At 48.3% G+C, this 17,044-nt stretch overlaps 2 protein-coding genes across 6 annotated transcripts; both read right to left on the bottom strand.

The window, feature by feature from the left end:
* Positions 1-313: 313 nt before the first annotated feature.
* On the bottom strand, positions 314-8,614 carry ACRBP (acrosin binding protein). Its single transcript, XM_074326140.1, is given in 10 exon segments — positions 314-450; positions 1,050-1,133; positions 2,201-2,368; positions 2,512-2,691; positions 4,706-4,838; positions 5,324-5,768; positions 6,403-6,520; positions 7,018-7,112; positions 7,287-7,511; positions 7,514-8,614. Coding segments are annotated over 10 exon segments (1,755 nt in total). The 5' UTR covers positions 7,698-8,614; the 3' UTR covers positions 314-327.
* Positions 8,615-8,763: 149 nt separating this feature from the next.
* ING4 (inhibitor of growth family member 4) lies at positions 8,764-15,562 on the bottom strand. 5 transcript variants are annotated; one of them, XM_019754458.2, is made up of 8 exons: positions 15,453-15,562; positions 12,656-12,727; positions 10,804-10,970; positions 10,513-10,627; positions 10,239-10,347; positions 9,859-10,006; positions 9,535-9,596; positions 8,764-9,420 (listed from the first exon to the last, which is right to left on the bottom strand). In XM_019754458.2, exons 1-8 carry the CDS (start codon positions 15,487-15,489, stop codon positions 9,381-9,383), a joined length of 750 nt encoding a protein of 249 aa, XP_019610017.1. In that variant the 5' UTR covers positions 15,490-15,562; the 3' UTR covers positions 8,764-9,380. The 5 variants fall into 5 exon arrangements, with proteins under 5 accessions (XP_019610017.1, XP_019610019.1, XP_019610018.1 ...); XM_019754460.2 differs by having other exon boundaries at positions 10,522-10,627; XM_019754459.2 differs by having other exon boundaries at positions 10,239-10,344; positions 15,453-15,561.
* Positions 15,563-17,044: the final 1,482 nt, after the last annotated feature.

Raw genomic sequence — 17,044 nt, 5'->3', positions numbered from 1 at the left:
GGCTGCTTCCCTGAGCACAATTACCAGCAGATGGATCCACAAGCCTCGAGGGGTGGAGGGTTATTCCCACGGGGCACTGTGCTGAGGATGGCATCATAACCAAAATAGGCCACACAGGTTGAAAATAAACACTTTATGCAAAAACGTCCTTTAAGTTCCCATCATGGACCTCTCTGGGACTGCTGCCCCAACCCACGGACAACGTAAGTAGGGGCCAGGTTGAAAAACCCAAAAGGGGCAGCCTGGAAGCAAATTGACAAATGGAGTCTGAAAACAATGGAGAATGTGGAAAGGTCAGGCTGGGGTGGGGACAGGACGAACCCCAGCTCATCCAGCTTGGCTCAGAGTCGACGTGCTAAACTCCTGGCTCCATCGAAGCACAAGTTCCTCGCTTTTGGCTGGGGACAAGATACTGTAAGTCTCGTTCTGCAGACATCTCATACGGGACACCTACATGGGGATTGGGTACACACAGTCTGGGTCACAGAGCTAGGAGCCAGAGGTATAGAGGTGGGGAGGTGTCAGGAGTCCCCAAAGAACCAGAGGCAGGTGAGCATGGGCACAGGGCAGTAGAGAGAAGGAGAAAACTCAGATGTGGATTTTTCAAGCTGCCAGAGACACCAAGAGGCCCAGTCCCGTTTTTAGAAATGAGGCTGAGGCTGGGGGAAGAAGTGACTTACCCCAGACTACTTGCTGAGTAAGAGCAGGAGTTGAGGGTGACACCTCAACAATAATTCTCAACCCAGCTGGGGATCTTCCTGTGCTGCCTTCAGAACCCTCATCTCTCATAGGCAGCCTCCCTCCCAGACCCTTCCAGCCTAGGGGGACCTTGCTTACACCAAGGCTAGAAGAGTGGAGGAGAGGAAGCATTTTGATGGAGGCCTCTGCCCTGAGAGGCAAGGAAGGGAACTGCTTTCCACATCCCTGCGGCTGGGAGCTGGGGGGTGGAGTGGGGGGTGAGGGGATGGGGGTTGGCTCAGAACAGACCCAACCAAGGTGACCGATTGAGGGGCTGATGGGAGAAGGAGGGGGCAGGGTGAGGGGCTCACCTTCCTATCCCGGTTTCTCATCAGACACTGTTGGCTTTTGAAGGAACAGTAGTTCGGGTACTGCACATAGTCTGTGTCACAAATCTAAGCCAAGAGCCAGAGAAGGGGCAGTGGGGACATATCAGAAGCCTTACAAAACCCCAGCTCTCTAGAGTGTTCACAGTACCAGCACTAGGGTCAGGAATGTGGCCCTTCAGAACCAGACCTTCTATACTTAGGGTGCCCTCTCTCTGAGGAATAGGCCTTTGTCCCCTCTGCCTTTCCCGTCCCACTCTCAGTCATAGTTCAGTTAGTGGGAAGAAGCCAGGAGCCAGAGAGTGGCAAGTGGCTGTTCTGCCAGTCAGCTTGCTGAGAAAATGGTTGAGGAAGGGGGAACTGAGAAGGGGGGCACCAAGGGTGCAGAACATGGGAAGGGGGCCCAATTGGTGGTCCAATCTCAGGGAGCCTTCTAATGATGGGTAAATGAGGGAGAGGGTAGAACAATCTCTAATGTGTGGCCTTGGGTGAATCACTTCCCTCTGTGGACCTCACCTTCCCACCTATAAATCCAGGGGAGCAGCAGAGATGATCTCTGAGATCCCTTCCAGATAGGGTCCCAGGGATTGGATCTGGGCAGGCGTCCCTCTGCTAAACCACAGAAGGGAGTGGCCTGGTCTCAGGCACAACAGATAGTTCCAAACGGGAGGTAGCTTTGGGGAAGTAAACAGCAAAGTTGATGCAATAAGGAAAGCACAGGAAGAGTCCAAGAAAGAAACTGTCAAACTGAGACAGTGAAATACTGGGTCACGGTATTTGGTGGCCCCTCAGGCATCACCTAGTCATTTGTTACAGGGATGAATATAACTTTGGCCTAGAGGGGGAAGTGACTCTACCAAAGCCCCTCAGCAGGTAACTGGCAGAACTGGGACCAGAACCTCTGTCTCCTGCCTCCCAGTCCCCCGCGCCACCACCCCTCCTAATTCCTACTCCTTTGTCAAATGCACTCCTGCTCTACTGTGTGTGTAGGGTCTATTGAAGAGAGGCAGGAGGCTCAGTGAGGACTGGTTCTCAGAAGCCAGGGGCCCAAGCCCCAGAATGGGCTGCCTAGAGCAAGTAGCCAGAAAGAACTGGGGTGAGTGGGGTTGGGCTGAACTTTGGGAAAAGGTGCTGACCTTGGTAGGAAAATCCCCATCCTGGAAGCTAAGGAACTCAGTCTGGAGCCAGCTGGCAACTCGATTATCTTCACAGCCCTTTGTGGCTAGCCGGGTACACCAAAAGTCCATGCGGAGACCGCCGTAAAAATCCATCCCATAAAAGCGGCCCGATTGTACAGTCCCTATCTGTGGCACATGGGACAGGGACAGGGGAGGCATGCACGTTCCTGGCCCCTGCAGGCCTCCCTTCCCACTGCCCAGATCTGCCTGGAGACTGAGCACCCCGCTGCCACCCCCCGCCACTGCAGGCTGCCCAGCTAGTTACGTACCTGAATACCAACGGACAAGCTCTGAGATGTAAGCAAGGGGCTCAGGAAGGACGTTTTGTGGGAGTTGTCACACTGCTGCCGCTGTAGGTTGGCCTCTGAGTGGCACTGCTCCAGCTTCAGGGAGCAGAAGTCACAGAGGGGACAGGTAGCTATATGCTGCCGTCCAAGGCTGTCACAGACCTGGGGCAAGAGTGTGGCTAAGAGGCTGAGGCTGAGACTTTCCAGTCCTCAGCCCTCCAGAGCCATCCCCACAAAGTCTTTGCATTTAGGTTCTTCAGAAAGCTTCTCTGGCTTTTCTGCCTCCCCCACCCTCCCCAAGGGTTCCTCAAGGACCTCGCCTCCGCTCTCTATTTGTTCACCCTCCTCCTGGATGATTTATCTACTCCCAGGTAATCGTCATCTCTCTGCAAGTGACACCCAGATCTTTAGCATCAGCTCTGATCTCTTTCCCAAACTCCAAATCCTCAATTGCCAAGTGCCTGACAAATGTCTACCATCGTGTGACCTACACTCACACCTAACTTATCTGAATAGGACTCCTAACCATCTCTCTCTCCTTCTCTGCCCCCTCCCCAATGATAATGCTATTTACAAAGAGTTGACACAGGGCTAGGCACCATGGCTCTAAACCCTATCATCTCATTAGCCCTCACAGGAACGCTACACTAGCACAGGTACTAATAATGTCTCCATTGTCATGAGGAAACAGGCTCAGTGAGGCTAACTTGCTCAAAACCACACGTCTCAGAAAGGGTGGAAATGGGACAAAGATTCACAGCCTTTCTAACTTCAAGACCTATACTCTAAGCACCTAGGTTCAAAACCTCCAAGTTCTTGGAAGACATTCTTCAGAGGGGAGCTACTCACCTCCTAGCTGGACTCTCCACCCTGAGCCCCTCCGAATTCCCAGGAGGATCTCCAGTCAATGCGTCCTCCTCCTCCTGCACCCATGGGTACCGCACGCCACAGTGACAAAATCTCCCACATCACCTTGTTTACTCTGCACAACAGCTCATAGGGAGGCATGGTCATGTCCCTGACCAAAAATGCTTACTAAATTCCTCTTTCCTACCAAATTAAAAACAAATGCTTCAGACTACCATTCGAGGTTTTCCACATTGTAACCCTTACTATTATCTCTGACTCCTACTGCTTTGCTCCCGGCAAAATGGGCTCCTTACTGTTCCCTTAACCAAAACCCTGAAATCCAGTGGGCTCTCCATGACTCCTGAACTTGCCACACTTAAAACACTCTCTCAACACCTACCACACCCTTTCGTAATGCTGCTGAATCTCTCCTGGGCTCTAGGCCCTTTAAGGGCAGGAGCAATATGCTCATTCTTAGTTCCTCATGAAATCTCTTCTCTTTCTTGCACATAAGTACTATTCCCTCTAGCAGGAACCTTCTACTGAGCTCCTTCTTTTGCCTGGTTAACGTCTTTCCTCCTCAGGTTTCAGTTTAAACATTAGTTCCTCTAAGACGCATTCTCCGATCCTCCCGCAGACAGTCGTGCTCCCCTTCCGCTCTCTCTGCACTTTGTACTTATCTATCACAGCGTTTATCCCAGCACGCTGTTCTGCCTGTTTCCTTGTCTGTCTCTCCCACTAGACTCCAGAGCTCCAAGACGGTTGGATCTACTGTATTCATTGCCAACATCTCAAATACCTAGCACAGAGTTGGAGCCCAATCAATAGTTGTTGCACAAATGGATGAATGGATGGCATACCAGCTCTCAACAAATGTTTGCTAACTTGTATTATTTGAAAACCTAAAGGATATTTTTCTGGGAGTAGGACTGGCTGGGTGCTGAGGACACATTGACACTGAAATCTCTCTACAGATCCTTGGAATGGGTTCTATGACCCCTGTGGAAAGGAGAGCTGCACCTGAGGCAAAGCCAAGTATTGAAGATGGTGAACTGGATCAGGAGATGACTCAAACCTAACAACTCAGAGAGCTGAAGAATGAATTTTGGATTGGAATAGATTCCAGACTAGGTCTTGAGCCTTCCTCCTTTAAGCTGAGCTGGAGATGTCCTTGCAGAGAAGGATTCCCACTTGAAGAGAACCTCTCCAGTGATGCCTCATGTTTGCTGTTTCCCTGCTCATCCCACCATTCCCATGGCCTAGTCCACTGCCAGGCCCAGAGGATGCCCAGTGAGCATGTATCCATTAAACAGCATGGTGGGCATACCGTCTTCCCGAAACCAAGGATCTCATCCTCCAAGTGCCGCCAGGCCCTGGCTGTAGGGGTCATGGTGCAACTGTTCTCCATAATGGAATAGCACATCACCAGCAAGGCCTCCACGTGGGGCAGCTGCAGGAGGCTGCAAGGAGACAGCACTGACTGGTGGGGGTGGGCCAGAGGGCTGGGGCAGAAAGCCACATCCACTCTCTTCCCCTCCCCTCAGCCTCTGTTCTTGGGTCACACACATTCAGTGAGCTCGATGGAGCCTCAGAGGCATCTGGACCAACTACCTCCTTTTAAAAATGAGGAACTGAGGTCCAGAAAGGGGAAGGAGCTTTCTCAAAGTTGCGATGTTAATTAAGACCACAGACAAGACCGGAACTCAAGTCTAGTAGCTCCAGGTACAGGGCTCATTCCATTACACCGTATAGAAAACAGGCACTCGAGGGCGGTGCTTAAACCAATGATGGCCAAGAACAGGTGAGGTAGGTAATTGCTACGTGCGCCTGAAGCCCAACCAAGTCTGAGTGGGTCTGGAAGTTGAAGCTGGGAAAGTCGGCTTCTCATGGCCAAAGAAGGCAGCAGGAAGGGTAGGGCTGGTGGGGGAGTCAGAATTTCCTATACCTGCCAGAGTTTTGGCTTTTCCACGTGGAGTCCTCATCATATACATCATTTCTTTCATCCATTTCCTGGGCAGATCGAATGAGCTCCTGAATATTCTCCATCATCATAGGTGTAGTGTCCACTTCCCGCACCCGGGGAGTGAAGGAGAAAGGGTTGGGAGATAAAACTTCAGCCTGGAACTTGGGCTGTGGGTCTGTCTGCAGCCCAGATATGGCCTCCAGTCCCTCCTCTGTCCCCTCTCCTTCCTCCTGCTTCCCCTCCTCCTCCTGCTCCTCCTCCTCCTGCTCGTCTTGCTCCTGCCCTTCCTCCTGCTCGTGTTCCTGCCCTGGATTTTGCTTGTGATCTGGCCCTGGCTCCTGGCCTCCCAGGGACAGGGAGGACTGCAGCAGCTCTTCGACATTGCTCTTGAGCCGCTCGGGCCAGGCCTGCTGCTCTGTGGCTGCAGCTGGGTTTGGGAGGGACCAAGAAAGAGAAGGAAGGGAATGGTTAGCTTTCTGGACGCCCGAGTGCCTTTGTTCACAAAGAGACACACACATAAACACCAAGACAGAAGAAAGCAGCCTAAATCATACTTATTCACACAGCCAAGTATAAAAGACACAGAAAGAGTATGAATATCAAAACAGATTACCGTGGTGATTGTGGTGTTGGTTGTTATGTCACCTTTCTGCCTCTCTCACAAGTGCTTCTCTTCCTTAACTCCCACCTCAAATACCACCTGTTGTCATTTTCACTTAGGAAACACCAATACTCTGAATAGCTAATCCTTTCCAGACTGAAGATGTTAGCTTATAAAAGTCCCAGAGGACATCCAAACACGGGAATGTTTTTGAGCATTAGGAAAAATGGATTCAGGGCAGACTTGTGGTAAGTAATGTCAGAAGATATTCTGGAATAGGAAAGCTCTAACTTGTATTCATAAAAAGCAGGCTCTCCCATATGTAAAGAGAGGCCTTTCCCCATCTCCCACCCTCGCTCAGCTTTCTTCCCATTTCCCTACCACTGATGCCTTAAATCCTGGGCTCTGGGATTTGTGGAAGGAGTTGCTGGTAGTCTTCCAGGTGCTGGGAGGGTCTCACCTGTGAAGTGTGATGACATGGGGGAGGTCATGGTGGTGGGTGGGATTTCAGCAGAAGAGTCTATCCTCTTGGGAGTGTTAGGTGAGAGAACTGAGACTGGCTGGGAGCATCGGACTCTCTGCAAGAAGAGAAGGAATGTGGGAATGCCTTTCCCAAAGGGTGGACTTCTACTCCAGCTTACTCTTCAGTCCCTTTTCTAGCATGCCTTCTGTCTCACAGTTCCTGGGTAGGGATGAAGGGACATGGTCCCTGGTAGAACCCTCCAGACCGGAGAAAGGGTTCCCCTGCAAGGTAAAAGCCCATGTCTAGGCCACACCCCTGCCTTCAGTCTCTTGTGTTTGACTTGAATGAAATCACTGCCTATTAGAAGAAATGGAAGGGCTTATCTCTTTGCCTCTTCCCATCCCTCTCTCCTCCTTTTCTTGCAGTAACAGGAGTGACAGTCTGAACGCCCAATGTGAGGCTGTATTCGTACACAATCTGGGTGAATAATAGGCAAAGTAGCATGAGGGAGAATCTAAGGATGGCCCTGCTAGAGCCCTCCCTCAGCTCCTTACTGCCATTGCCTCTCCCTCAGTCCTGCAACACCAGATTTACCTTTGTCCCAGGCCTCACCTTGGCATAGAAGACGTGGTTGGAGCAACGGTACTGAGTAAACTGGCAGAAGGACTCAAACCAGGAGGCATAAGGGAGGTCGGAGCAAACAGCGCCTGAGAAGGGGCAGGGATGGAGAAAGTGAACGCACCAGGGGGAGCTCCCTCCTGGATGGGGCAGTGGGCATGTTGGGCCTGGAGAGTGGAGAATATGGGCATAGGGTCAGAGGCCAGCCATACCACTTCCTCTGTCTCGTGAGCACAGGGCTGCCCCACTAGTTGGGCCCTCACCATCAGGCACCAAGCCATGATTCTCATATTGGTCCAACTGGACGAGGGTGGGATTCCGGCAGCCGTGGGTTGCACGGAGACGGCAGGTAGTCTCTGCTTTCCAGGTAGGGGTCAGCAGTGCGAAGAAGCGTTCATATTCGGTGGGAGAGAGAGGGCTGCCTGGAGTGGAGGCTGAATTTGAATCCTGGGCTGGGGTAGTTGATGGAGGCAGGAGCACCACTGCGAGGCGGGAACAGACTGATGGCTGGATGGAACTCCAAAACCCCCTCCAGGCCTGGGACAGACCCAGCCTGGCCAGCGGGGCCCCGTGCAAATTAGGAACCGGGGATGTCTGCCGGGTAGTGATGCCAGGGGCAGAGACAAAGGAGAGCCCGGGGGGGGGGGGGGGGGGGGGTAGATCGAGGAGGACATTCAAGCAACCTCCCTGAGAGAGGTGTCAGAAACAGTAAAGGAAGGGCTCTCCGGAGGGAGAAGACCGAGCCCGGGGAGGAAGAGACCAAGTAGATGGGAATTCTCACCCTTCAGGAGTGAGAGAAGGAAGCCAGCAGCGAGCTTCCTCATGGCCCCAGACAATCCCCACGCGTTTCCCAGACGGAAGCGGGCCTCTAACCCGCCAAGCCAGAGCCGGCAGGAGCGGGCTTTCGGACGTCACAAAGGGCCGGGGGCGGGGCCTCAGAAACTGACGGGTGTTGGGGGTATGGGTCCTCCCGTGTCATATATTCCAGCTGGATAGGATGACGGCGCAGTTATCATTGACGCAGTACCTTTGATGGAGTAAGTTCTGTGTTGTTCTTTATGTGCCTCACCTTCTTCCATTAACAAGGTAATACATTAGGGTGGATACTTTCATCCCTATTTTACAGATGATGAAACCAGGACTTGAAGAAACAGTTTGCCCAGTAGCCAGTGAGGCTTCCTGTGAGTACAGTACAGACAGGGTTCTGGGGCGGCACAACAGAATGTACAAAACAAAGTCAGGGCCTACCTGGGTAGGTACCAGAGAGGAAGCCTCCAGGTAGGAAATGGGGAACAAGCCAAAAGGGGAAACAAGCAGGGTTCAGGTGAGGGGGAGCTCAGGTGTAAGAATGGCTCAGCCTACAGAAGTGTTTTCCCAGTGGGAGGTGAGCAAGACAATTGGAAGGGGAGAAAACATTTTTGTTTTGTGTTTAAAGTAAGAAATTAAGCTAATATTTCATATAATAGTATATGTATAAAACGCAAATACACATTTATTGGAAATTAAGTGAAAGAGATGTTTTATGGAAGTTTTGGAAACCCTGGGTGTGAGGCACCCCCCGGCCAGCTTTGTCCTTCCCCAGGTGAGAACTTGTGCATTCTGGGGTACTTCTGGTTCCATGTCCTGTCCTACTTCTGGCATGTCATCGCCCTGCCTCTTAGCAAACCCAGAGAATGCAGAACACACACAAAAAATGCTTAGCACATGTACTAAAATGTCTCTACAAAAAACACAGCAGGCCAACAGGTACAGCTTTTATTCCCCTACCAAATTCCTTCACATGTGTCTTATCTGCATTCCACCTTGTCCCCTCTCCCATTCACAGGGCCAGGGTGACTCCTCTTGGCACAGAGGAAGGGGTGCCCCTTTAACTAGGGCCACAGCCCAGATAAACTGGGGGACCCCCCCACCATGGAAAAAGCAGGAAGAGAATGATGGAAGTTTATTATACCATGGCTCCCCCCCCCACGGGGGGTAGGGAATTAGGAGGGCTGGGGGAGTGCCCCCATGCTACTGCCCAAGTCCTTAAATACAAAGCACGGGGAGTAAAGAGGACCATCCCTCAGAAATACAGCACCAACCTCAGCATGGAGGCAAAAGGAGAGTGGGCAAGACCACTTCCCTCTGAAGGGGTGGGCTGAATGAGAGCACACATCCTCAGTGGCTATGGCACCCCTCCCTACCAGGATTTGGATGCAGCCTCAGCACCAGGAGTAGGGAGAGGGGAGGAGAAGGGATGCTAACACTGCACCATCCTCTTCTCCCTGAAGGCCCTGGCCCCAGCACAGGCATTCCTCTCCCCACTAGCCTGGGTCCGGGGATGTGGAAGAGACTCTGTTGGAATCCAAGGCCCTTATCTATTTCTTCTTCCGTTCTTGGGAGCAGCGTGGGCAAAACCTAAAAAGGAATGAACGGAAAGATAGAGAAGGGGAGGTAGAAAGTGAGTGAGGGAGAATGCCCTCTGTTACACCGTTTAGGAGCAGCTCAGCTCTTGCTGTAACTCTCACTCACCATTTCCCCCGAGGCTTCGTTGTCAGCCCCACACAGGCAAAGTGGAACCACTCTATGGAACACTAGAAAAGGAACAGGATGGAAGAAGCAAAAGTCGGACCAGGGTGGGGCAGAGGAAAGCAAAGAAGTCCCCACCCCTAGATTCATTCCTTAGTATTCCCCTATCCCATCCCTTTGGAGAATTCTTAGAGGTCCCAAGGCCAAACAACTCCAACCGCCTTCTTCCTATTCTGAAGTCCCACTATTCAACTATTTTCCCTCCTCTAGTGCCCACTCTCTTTATGTCCCCAAGGATCCCCCATTCTGAGGCAAAACGGTTCTCACATCAGGGTTGTCACAGCCAATCATCTCTCCATAGGAGACCTGGTGACAAAGGCAATAGGTGGGTTCGTTGGGATCCACAGGCATATCCAACACATCAGAGGGATGGACACTGCCAAAGGTCACTGAGGGCATCCCATACTCAGGACTTCTGCATGCCAAGAGGAAGAGAAAGTGTCATCTGTATGCCAAAGGTAACTACAACTTGAGACCTTGGTGGGGCAAGTGATTTGGGGCTTCTCTGTCCAGCAAACAGCAAAATGATAAGGAGAGGAGATACTGGCACAGAAGATAGAGAAAGTGGCAAGGGGCAGGGTGGGGTGGGAGTGGGGGGTGGGAGAGAAGAGCATGTCATCTGACAAAGTGCTCCCTGATACACTCACGTGCGCACAAGTTTTAACTTTTTCTGGGCAGCCTTGGGGGCTTCTTCATCTGAGTTTTTCCCTTTGGAACGAGCACGGGCAGCTTTCTTCTCCTTTTGAGTCCGGCCTTCTAGGAAAGAGGGGGAAAGCCAGAAGGCAGGGAGACAGAAAGATGGGTTAAGCCCTCTTTCTTCTCCTTCTTTCCAACCTGATGCCCCTCCCTCATAGCTGGAGAGCTGGCTTCTTCTCCCTCTGCATCCTCACCCCGCCGCTCACAGCCCACCCCCCTCCTCACTCTTTTTGCCTTTGCTGGAAGAGCTGTCATAGTCACTTGACTCAATCTGTTTCTCCTTCAAGTCAGCCTCAAAACGAGCCAGGTCTGTGTCCAGTCGCCGAATGTGTTTGTCCACCTGGATGGGAAGGGAGAAGAAGGAGGTACAAGTCTGGTTCCAGTAAAAGAAAACAGGCTAAGACAGATTCTATGGATCTCTCAGACCCAAAACGGATCCCGACATAGCTGAAGGAGGGGTCTAGGACCCCAAGGAATAGATAGGAGGTAGGTGGGGAGCCATGAACAGGGCCATACCATCTCATAGGTCTGCATGGCAAGCTGCACCTTGTCGTCACCAAATTCCTTGCATTTGCCATAGGCTTCCTGGATCTGTTTGAGAAGAGCCAGTTTTTCCTCGGAGCTCAGGTTGCGGGCGCTACTCATATACTCAGTGGCCAACTTGTCAATCTCAGCCTTCAGGTCTACAATAGAGAGAGGCCTGGTCACAATGGCCCGAGCGGCTAGGTGAAGCACACTTCTTTCTCTTGTTCCTTGGACCTTTGCCATTGACCATGATAACCTTCGAGCTAAAATGCACTGCAAGTTCACAGGTACTGTGCCATGTACTCAAGTAATACAACATACTGACAATATTTGTTTAAGGGTGACTTCAGGTGCTGAAAACATTGCTATCAGTAGAAACAAATTATTGAAACATAATGATGGATCCTTTGCACATTGCACTAATATGAAGTATATTTTTGTTGAGGTCTGAAGATGCTTCTTTGCAGGGCTTCTGCTGCTTCTTGAACCGTGAATTCTGTCTCAAAAACCACCTGGCTTCTTGTCTCAAAAATATCCCACAACAGTTCTGAGTACTGTAAGCCAGGCTGGGTCATCCACTGCTCCTGGCTTCTAGTCTGTGCATCCATTTAAAATGAAGCCCTAGTTCATTAATGTAACAGTTCTTCTACTTACTGCCACCTTATTTCGCTCATCATTTGCAACTTGTTAATATTTCCCCTCACTTCTTTTCTGTTTGCTATCTTCAATATTGCTCCAAACATTTTAATATTGGAAGGCAGGTGATGTCCCGAGACATGGAGACTGTAGAGTCTACTACCTAACATTTGGTAGGACTCATAAATAATGTCAATGAAGAGACAGAAGCATGACTGTAACAGTATGCAGCAACAGACAACGGGAAGTGTGCAGTCTATACTTATGCCCCATTTGTTTGAGGTCTTTGGAGGAAGCTGAAAAAGAAAGTAGTTCAATTATCTCCAACCGGTCTTTCTGTGCATCAACTCAAGAGTTGGAACTGTACTACGAAGCAAGCAAGCAAGCTGGTTCTCAGAATTCGGCAGGCAGTTCTCAGGGGCCTACATCCAGGATTTTAGATGCTGTTCACCTTTTCATGAGTAAAGTTACCCAGAGTAACTTAAATCACAGTTTTAGGTATTCTAACACCAGCTTGTTACATCCTTGAGCATGGCTACATAAGGATGGAAGATAAGACCTATATATCCTTCAGCACGTATGGGGGATAGCTCCAACAAACATCTTTGACCTTGAAAAGACCAACCTGACCATTCCAAGTATTCACTTGAGGCATTCACACTTCAAATGGATGCCTTAATGCAGCCAAACTTGCTCAACGTCCAAGGCCACAGGTGGTATCTAGTGCTTCTGTAAGGTTGAATACACAGTAGAGATCCTGATGTTAATTGCTGTTTTTCCTCTTGAAGAACTTCTCATACAGCAAAGCTCCTGTCTACATGAGTTGCAGTCCAAAGCCACACTGAATTTTGTGACAGTAAAATTAACAATCCAGTAGAGCAGAAAGAGTCTAGCCTTCCTATAAATATATTGAACATGGTGAACAGAAATGATTCTAGAGTTGACTGTGGTTTGTTGAATTCTTCTTGAGGAAGCTATGAAGAACGTAGCATCTCTGAATTCTTCAGGCATTGTCCCAATATTCCATTTGCTATGGAAAAGCTGATACACATGTGCAGATCATCACTCTCCTTTTAAGAAATGCAAGAGTGAGAAAGAGAGAAACCACAGTCCTCCAGATCAGACCAAACGATATGGTACCACCGAACAGAAAAAGAAAGGATCACACACACTCAGTATACACATGGACTCCTTACTCTCTACGTACCCTCTGTTCTTTGGTCCAGGTCCCTCATGAGCTGAAAATTTCTCTGTAGTTCAAAGGGGAGGTTTTCAATACCTAGGGTGAAGAGGAGAAACAGAATCACTGGACTTCACAGTCCTTATAGCTGCTTTTAAAGTACAGGTCTAAAACAGGACTCAGTTTTCCCTCCTTTGAACCCTTGGATGTATCTGTGATGGCATTCATCATTCCTTTCTCAGAAGAGGCGGTGTCTGCCTCTGCACAACTAACCTCTCCATCTCTGCACAGCTTTCCCACACTTTCTCTCTTCAGTGACCTTACTCTACAAATGAGCCCTTGCTCCTCATTTTCAGTCTCTGACTCCAAACTTCTTGCCCTCAACTCACAAATACTCTCATGGTATCCTCCACCACTCATCACATACACACAACCTGCTCTCTATATAGTAGCCAGAATATTCTTTGAAAAAATGAAAATCTGATCAAGCCACTCTACGGCTTATAAGCCTCCAGTAACTTGCTATAGTACTATTCCTTGTCCTATTCTGCACTTTCTGGCCCTGGCTTACCTCACACCAGCCTGCACTCCTGTCAGTCTCCCTTTGTGCTCTCTCTGCTCAGATCATACTGGCCTCCTCTGAGTATCTGGAACTTACGAGCATTCTTCCTGCCACTTGGCTTTCCACATGCTGCCCTCTCTGCCTGGAATGCACCGCCCGGTCCTCCTGATCCCACTTCCACCATACCTCTTGGCCTACTAAATTCTGTTCAGGCTTCAAGCTCCGCTCAACCTTGACTTCCCTCGACTCCAACAAGTGTCTTGGATTACACTGTCAAGTTTTTCTATCTTTACCTTGCTTGGCACATATCCAACTATAATTAAGTAATTAATTGTGTAATTTCCTAGGCTTTTTTTGTTTTGGGGTATCTGTGTCCCTAACTTTCTAGAACGGCTGGGCATGCCTGTCTTGTGTTCCCCTAGAAACAGAACTGTGTTAGAACATATAGAACTATGACTTGCATACAGAGGGACCTCAATAAATACTTGAATAAATGCATGAATATTTATGTCTCTCCCACAAAAGATCTCTTTGCATCATTCCACTTCAAACTTTTAAAATGCCTCCACTGCTTTAACCTATAACCTCAGATCTGCCACCACCAGTTTACTGAGATTACTTTAAGTCACTAATGACTTATCAGAGCAAGTGACCTATTGTTAGTCCTATTCTAACATATACGTCTGAAACATCTTTTCTCCTTTGAGTAACTTTCTTCCTCTTAGGATTCCAAATCTCATCATATACTTACTGGTAATTCCAACATTGACATTTCCATAGCCTGTCCCTTAAATGTTAATGTTTTCTTGAGATTACACTTTAATCCTCTCACTTTCTCACTTGTTTTTCCATCATCTTGAGCTCATTCATTCTCATGGATACAATTACCATTCCTATGCTTAATTCTAAATTAAAGTAAATTAAGTTAAATATATTGCTTTTACTCCTGAATTTCCTATTTTGTTGATGATATACTGTCTACCTCACATCCGAAGCAGGAATTCAAGAAGTCACCTTAGATCCTCCCTTCTCTCTCAACCACTGAGTCATCAATCAGTCCTGTCATAATTAACTTCTAAATACTTCTGTCACTCCTTGAGATCAGATCTTCATCTCTGACCCAGACTGTTATCACTAATTGATGTCCCTACTACCAATGTTATGCTCCAGTTTATCATACATACAGTTACTTTGCTTTATAAAAATCACTCTATTTAAAAAATCTGTTGGTTCCTCACTATTTAAAGTGCAAGCTTCTTAGCGTGGCTTTAAAAGAGCTTGCACACTGTAACCCCAGCCTCTTTCTCCAGTGTCACTTCCCAGTCTTTCACCTAGAGTCCTATATATCAAACACTCTAACCTCACTTTTCCCTGACCTTGCCACAAACCCATTAAGACTCCACCTTCAAGACTATTCAAACATCACATCCTCTGTAAAGCTTTAACTCCATCCCCAGGTAATTAGTCTCTCTCCAGTGTTATCAAGTGTCCTTTCAATGTATTTCTAGTATTTCACTTGCAACACTATTTTATACGTATTAGCAGAATCCTACAAGAGACCATGAGCACTTGAGGGCAGGGGTTATGTCTTACTTATTTTTGTATATCCTCAGCACCTGCCATTATGTCTGATCCATAACAAGCCTTCAATGAACGAATGAATGAATGAATGAATGACTCCCAACATGAAGACAAATGTAAGCGCATAGGGTGACATACTTTGTGCAGGGGTGGGTTACATAAACGGCATAAACATAACACTAGATTTCTATTTGATGGGAATTGGATCTTTACTCCAACAAGAGAAGCGTTCCAGTTCATCATCTGACAGTGGTCACTCACAACCCACATACCCATGAGAAGCCACTTCTGAGAAAACTTAGCGGAGGAGCCGCGAGGTCTTTGTCGCTGCTCCAAATGGCAGTGGGTGATATACTAAAACGACCGATTCTGAGAAAAAAATATACCGAGGCTGGAGACACTGAAGATGGGGACAGCAAAAATCTTTCCGGCTATGCACATTAGCCCTTCAAAAGATATCAGCCCCGCCGCGCAGCCCCTCCCTCATCTACACCCCAAATCGAAGCCTAGACTCTGCTGCCCCGCCCCCTCTTTCTTCACATCCTCCAATATTTCTCTCCCGGAACCCCTTCACAATTGTGACCTTCTAACCACCGGGACTTCGGGGCCATAGATCTTCTCAGCCCTGATCCCCGCCACCACTCTGTTGACCCCTGACCCCCTCCTCCAGCCTGCTCTTACTGTCCAGATAATGTTCCAAATACATCCCCGCAGCCATCTTGAAGCAAAACAAAGCAACTTCCGATCCTCCCCGGAAGTAACTGAAACACGATAAGCGCTGAAGCTATTATTCTTGGGTTAGGGCCTTTCCGCCCTTAAAAGGAGAACTTCCGCCCTTAGTAACTTATCCGCTGGGACACATCCGCCCGTTGTTGACACTTGTCCTTTTGCGTAAGTAGCCAGGACCGCCCGTAATGAGGCGTCTTGAAGCGACTTGAACCTGCTTCCGCCCTTACTCAGTCCCGGTGCGCGACCAACCGTGGCAGGCATGACGTCACTGGAGATCGCCATTTTGCATTCTCTATCAAACTTTTCTTCCCTCCAAAACGGGAAAGCGCGGTAATGAAGTAAAAAAAACCCAAAACACCTTGTCTCTTTAGGATTGTATTGCATAAACACCCCTTTTCAGTAACTGGGGAATCTTTCCCTTTTGCAGAATATGAATCTGGTGACTAGAGCAGGTCTTGCCTGAATCAAGATTTTGTTAATGAAGTTGCGGAGGCTAATCCGTGTTGAGATTTAAACCTTGGCATTGCTTTTCACGCACACGAATACCAACTCCCTAGGATTATTTTTTTAACATGGAGAAAGGTTATTACTTATAAACTCGGTTTATAAGTACAAAGAACTCACACAATAAAGCTATAATTATTTTTGTCTTGAAATATTCCTGTTCATTTACACTCGAATACATTCTCACACAAAATGACGTAGTACTTCGGGCCTTGCCCTCGTTTCTGTCTCCTTTTTATTTGAATTTATACGTGATGTTAACTAGCATCATGACTGAAAGAAATGGGGCATGGATCTCAGTCACAACTGAGCCAGTTAGATGCCAGCTATTACCCTAGTCAGCTGCAATACAATGAAAACTGCTGTTCAAGATGGAAAGCAATCAAGTGCATGACAGGGTACCAGCACAAGCCCATAACTGTAAAACTGGTGTTAGCATGACAGTGGAGATCATTGTCACCCCTCAGACATTCTTAATAATCATCAATGGCACATGGTAACTTTTTAATGATTTTTCATCCATATAATTTAGACCAAATATGTGAAGAGTAAGGTGAAACCCCAAGTTTACTACTGAGCAGGTGGTAAGATACAGCAATAGAATCTAGAAGACTTCATTCCAAGTATCATGCCCCCGGGTAATTTAAGCTCTGTGCCTATTCTCTGTAAAATGAGAATAACAGTACCTATTTCATTGCCATGAGTGAGCATATCCTTAAAAAAAGTAGATTCTGGTTCTAATACCTGGGATGTCAGGGTCTTATCAACAGTTGGTTAGAGCAGGAGGGGAAAATGTGGTATTCAGAAGTTAACAAACATTGGCATATTTGGTCGTGTAATACATTCATTAGTGTCACACCACAGGTGGAGACTAGCTTGGATACCCACACAAGAGAATGAACTCTAAATTAAGTGGGCATTATTTCACTGACTATCCACACTCTACTGGGTAAAGAACATCGTTGCCCAGCAGTCCCACAGATAGCCATGTTATCAGACATGAGAGCTTTGTCACTTTTTCTGTGCTTAAAGGTCTTTTA

Source organism: Rhinolophus sinicus, linkage group LG02, assembly GCF_036562045.2.
Source record: "Rhinolophus sinicus isolate RSC01 linkage group LG02, ASM3656204v1, whole genome shotgun sequence".
Classification (NCBI taxonomy): Eukaryota; Metazoa; Chordata; class Mammalia; order Chiroptera; family Rhinolophidae; genus Rhinolophus; species Rhinolophus sinicus.
The sequence above is the reverse complement of the archived record's forward strand: the minus strand, read 5'-3'. Positions and strand labels throughout refer to the sequence as shown.

Bases quoted from the DNA above. Each gene is read 5' to 3' on its own strand.
- ING4 (XM_019754458.2), bottom strand. From the start codon at position 15,489: ATGGCTGCGGGGATGTATTTGGAACATTATCTGGACA. The intron at 10,971-12,655 runs GTACGTAGAGAG...TCTCTATTGTAG, and splicing joins CCTGGACCAAAGAACAGAGG to ACCTGAAGGCTGAGATTGAC. The intron at 10,007-10,238 runs GTGAGTGTATCA...CTTGGCATGCAG, and splicing joins AAGTTAAAACTTGTGCGCAC to AAGTCCTGAGTATGGGATGC.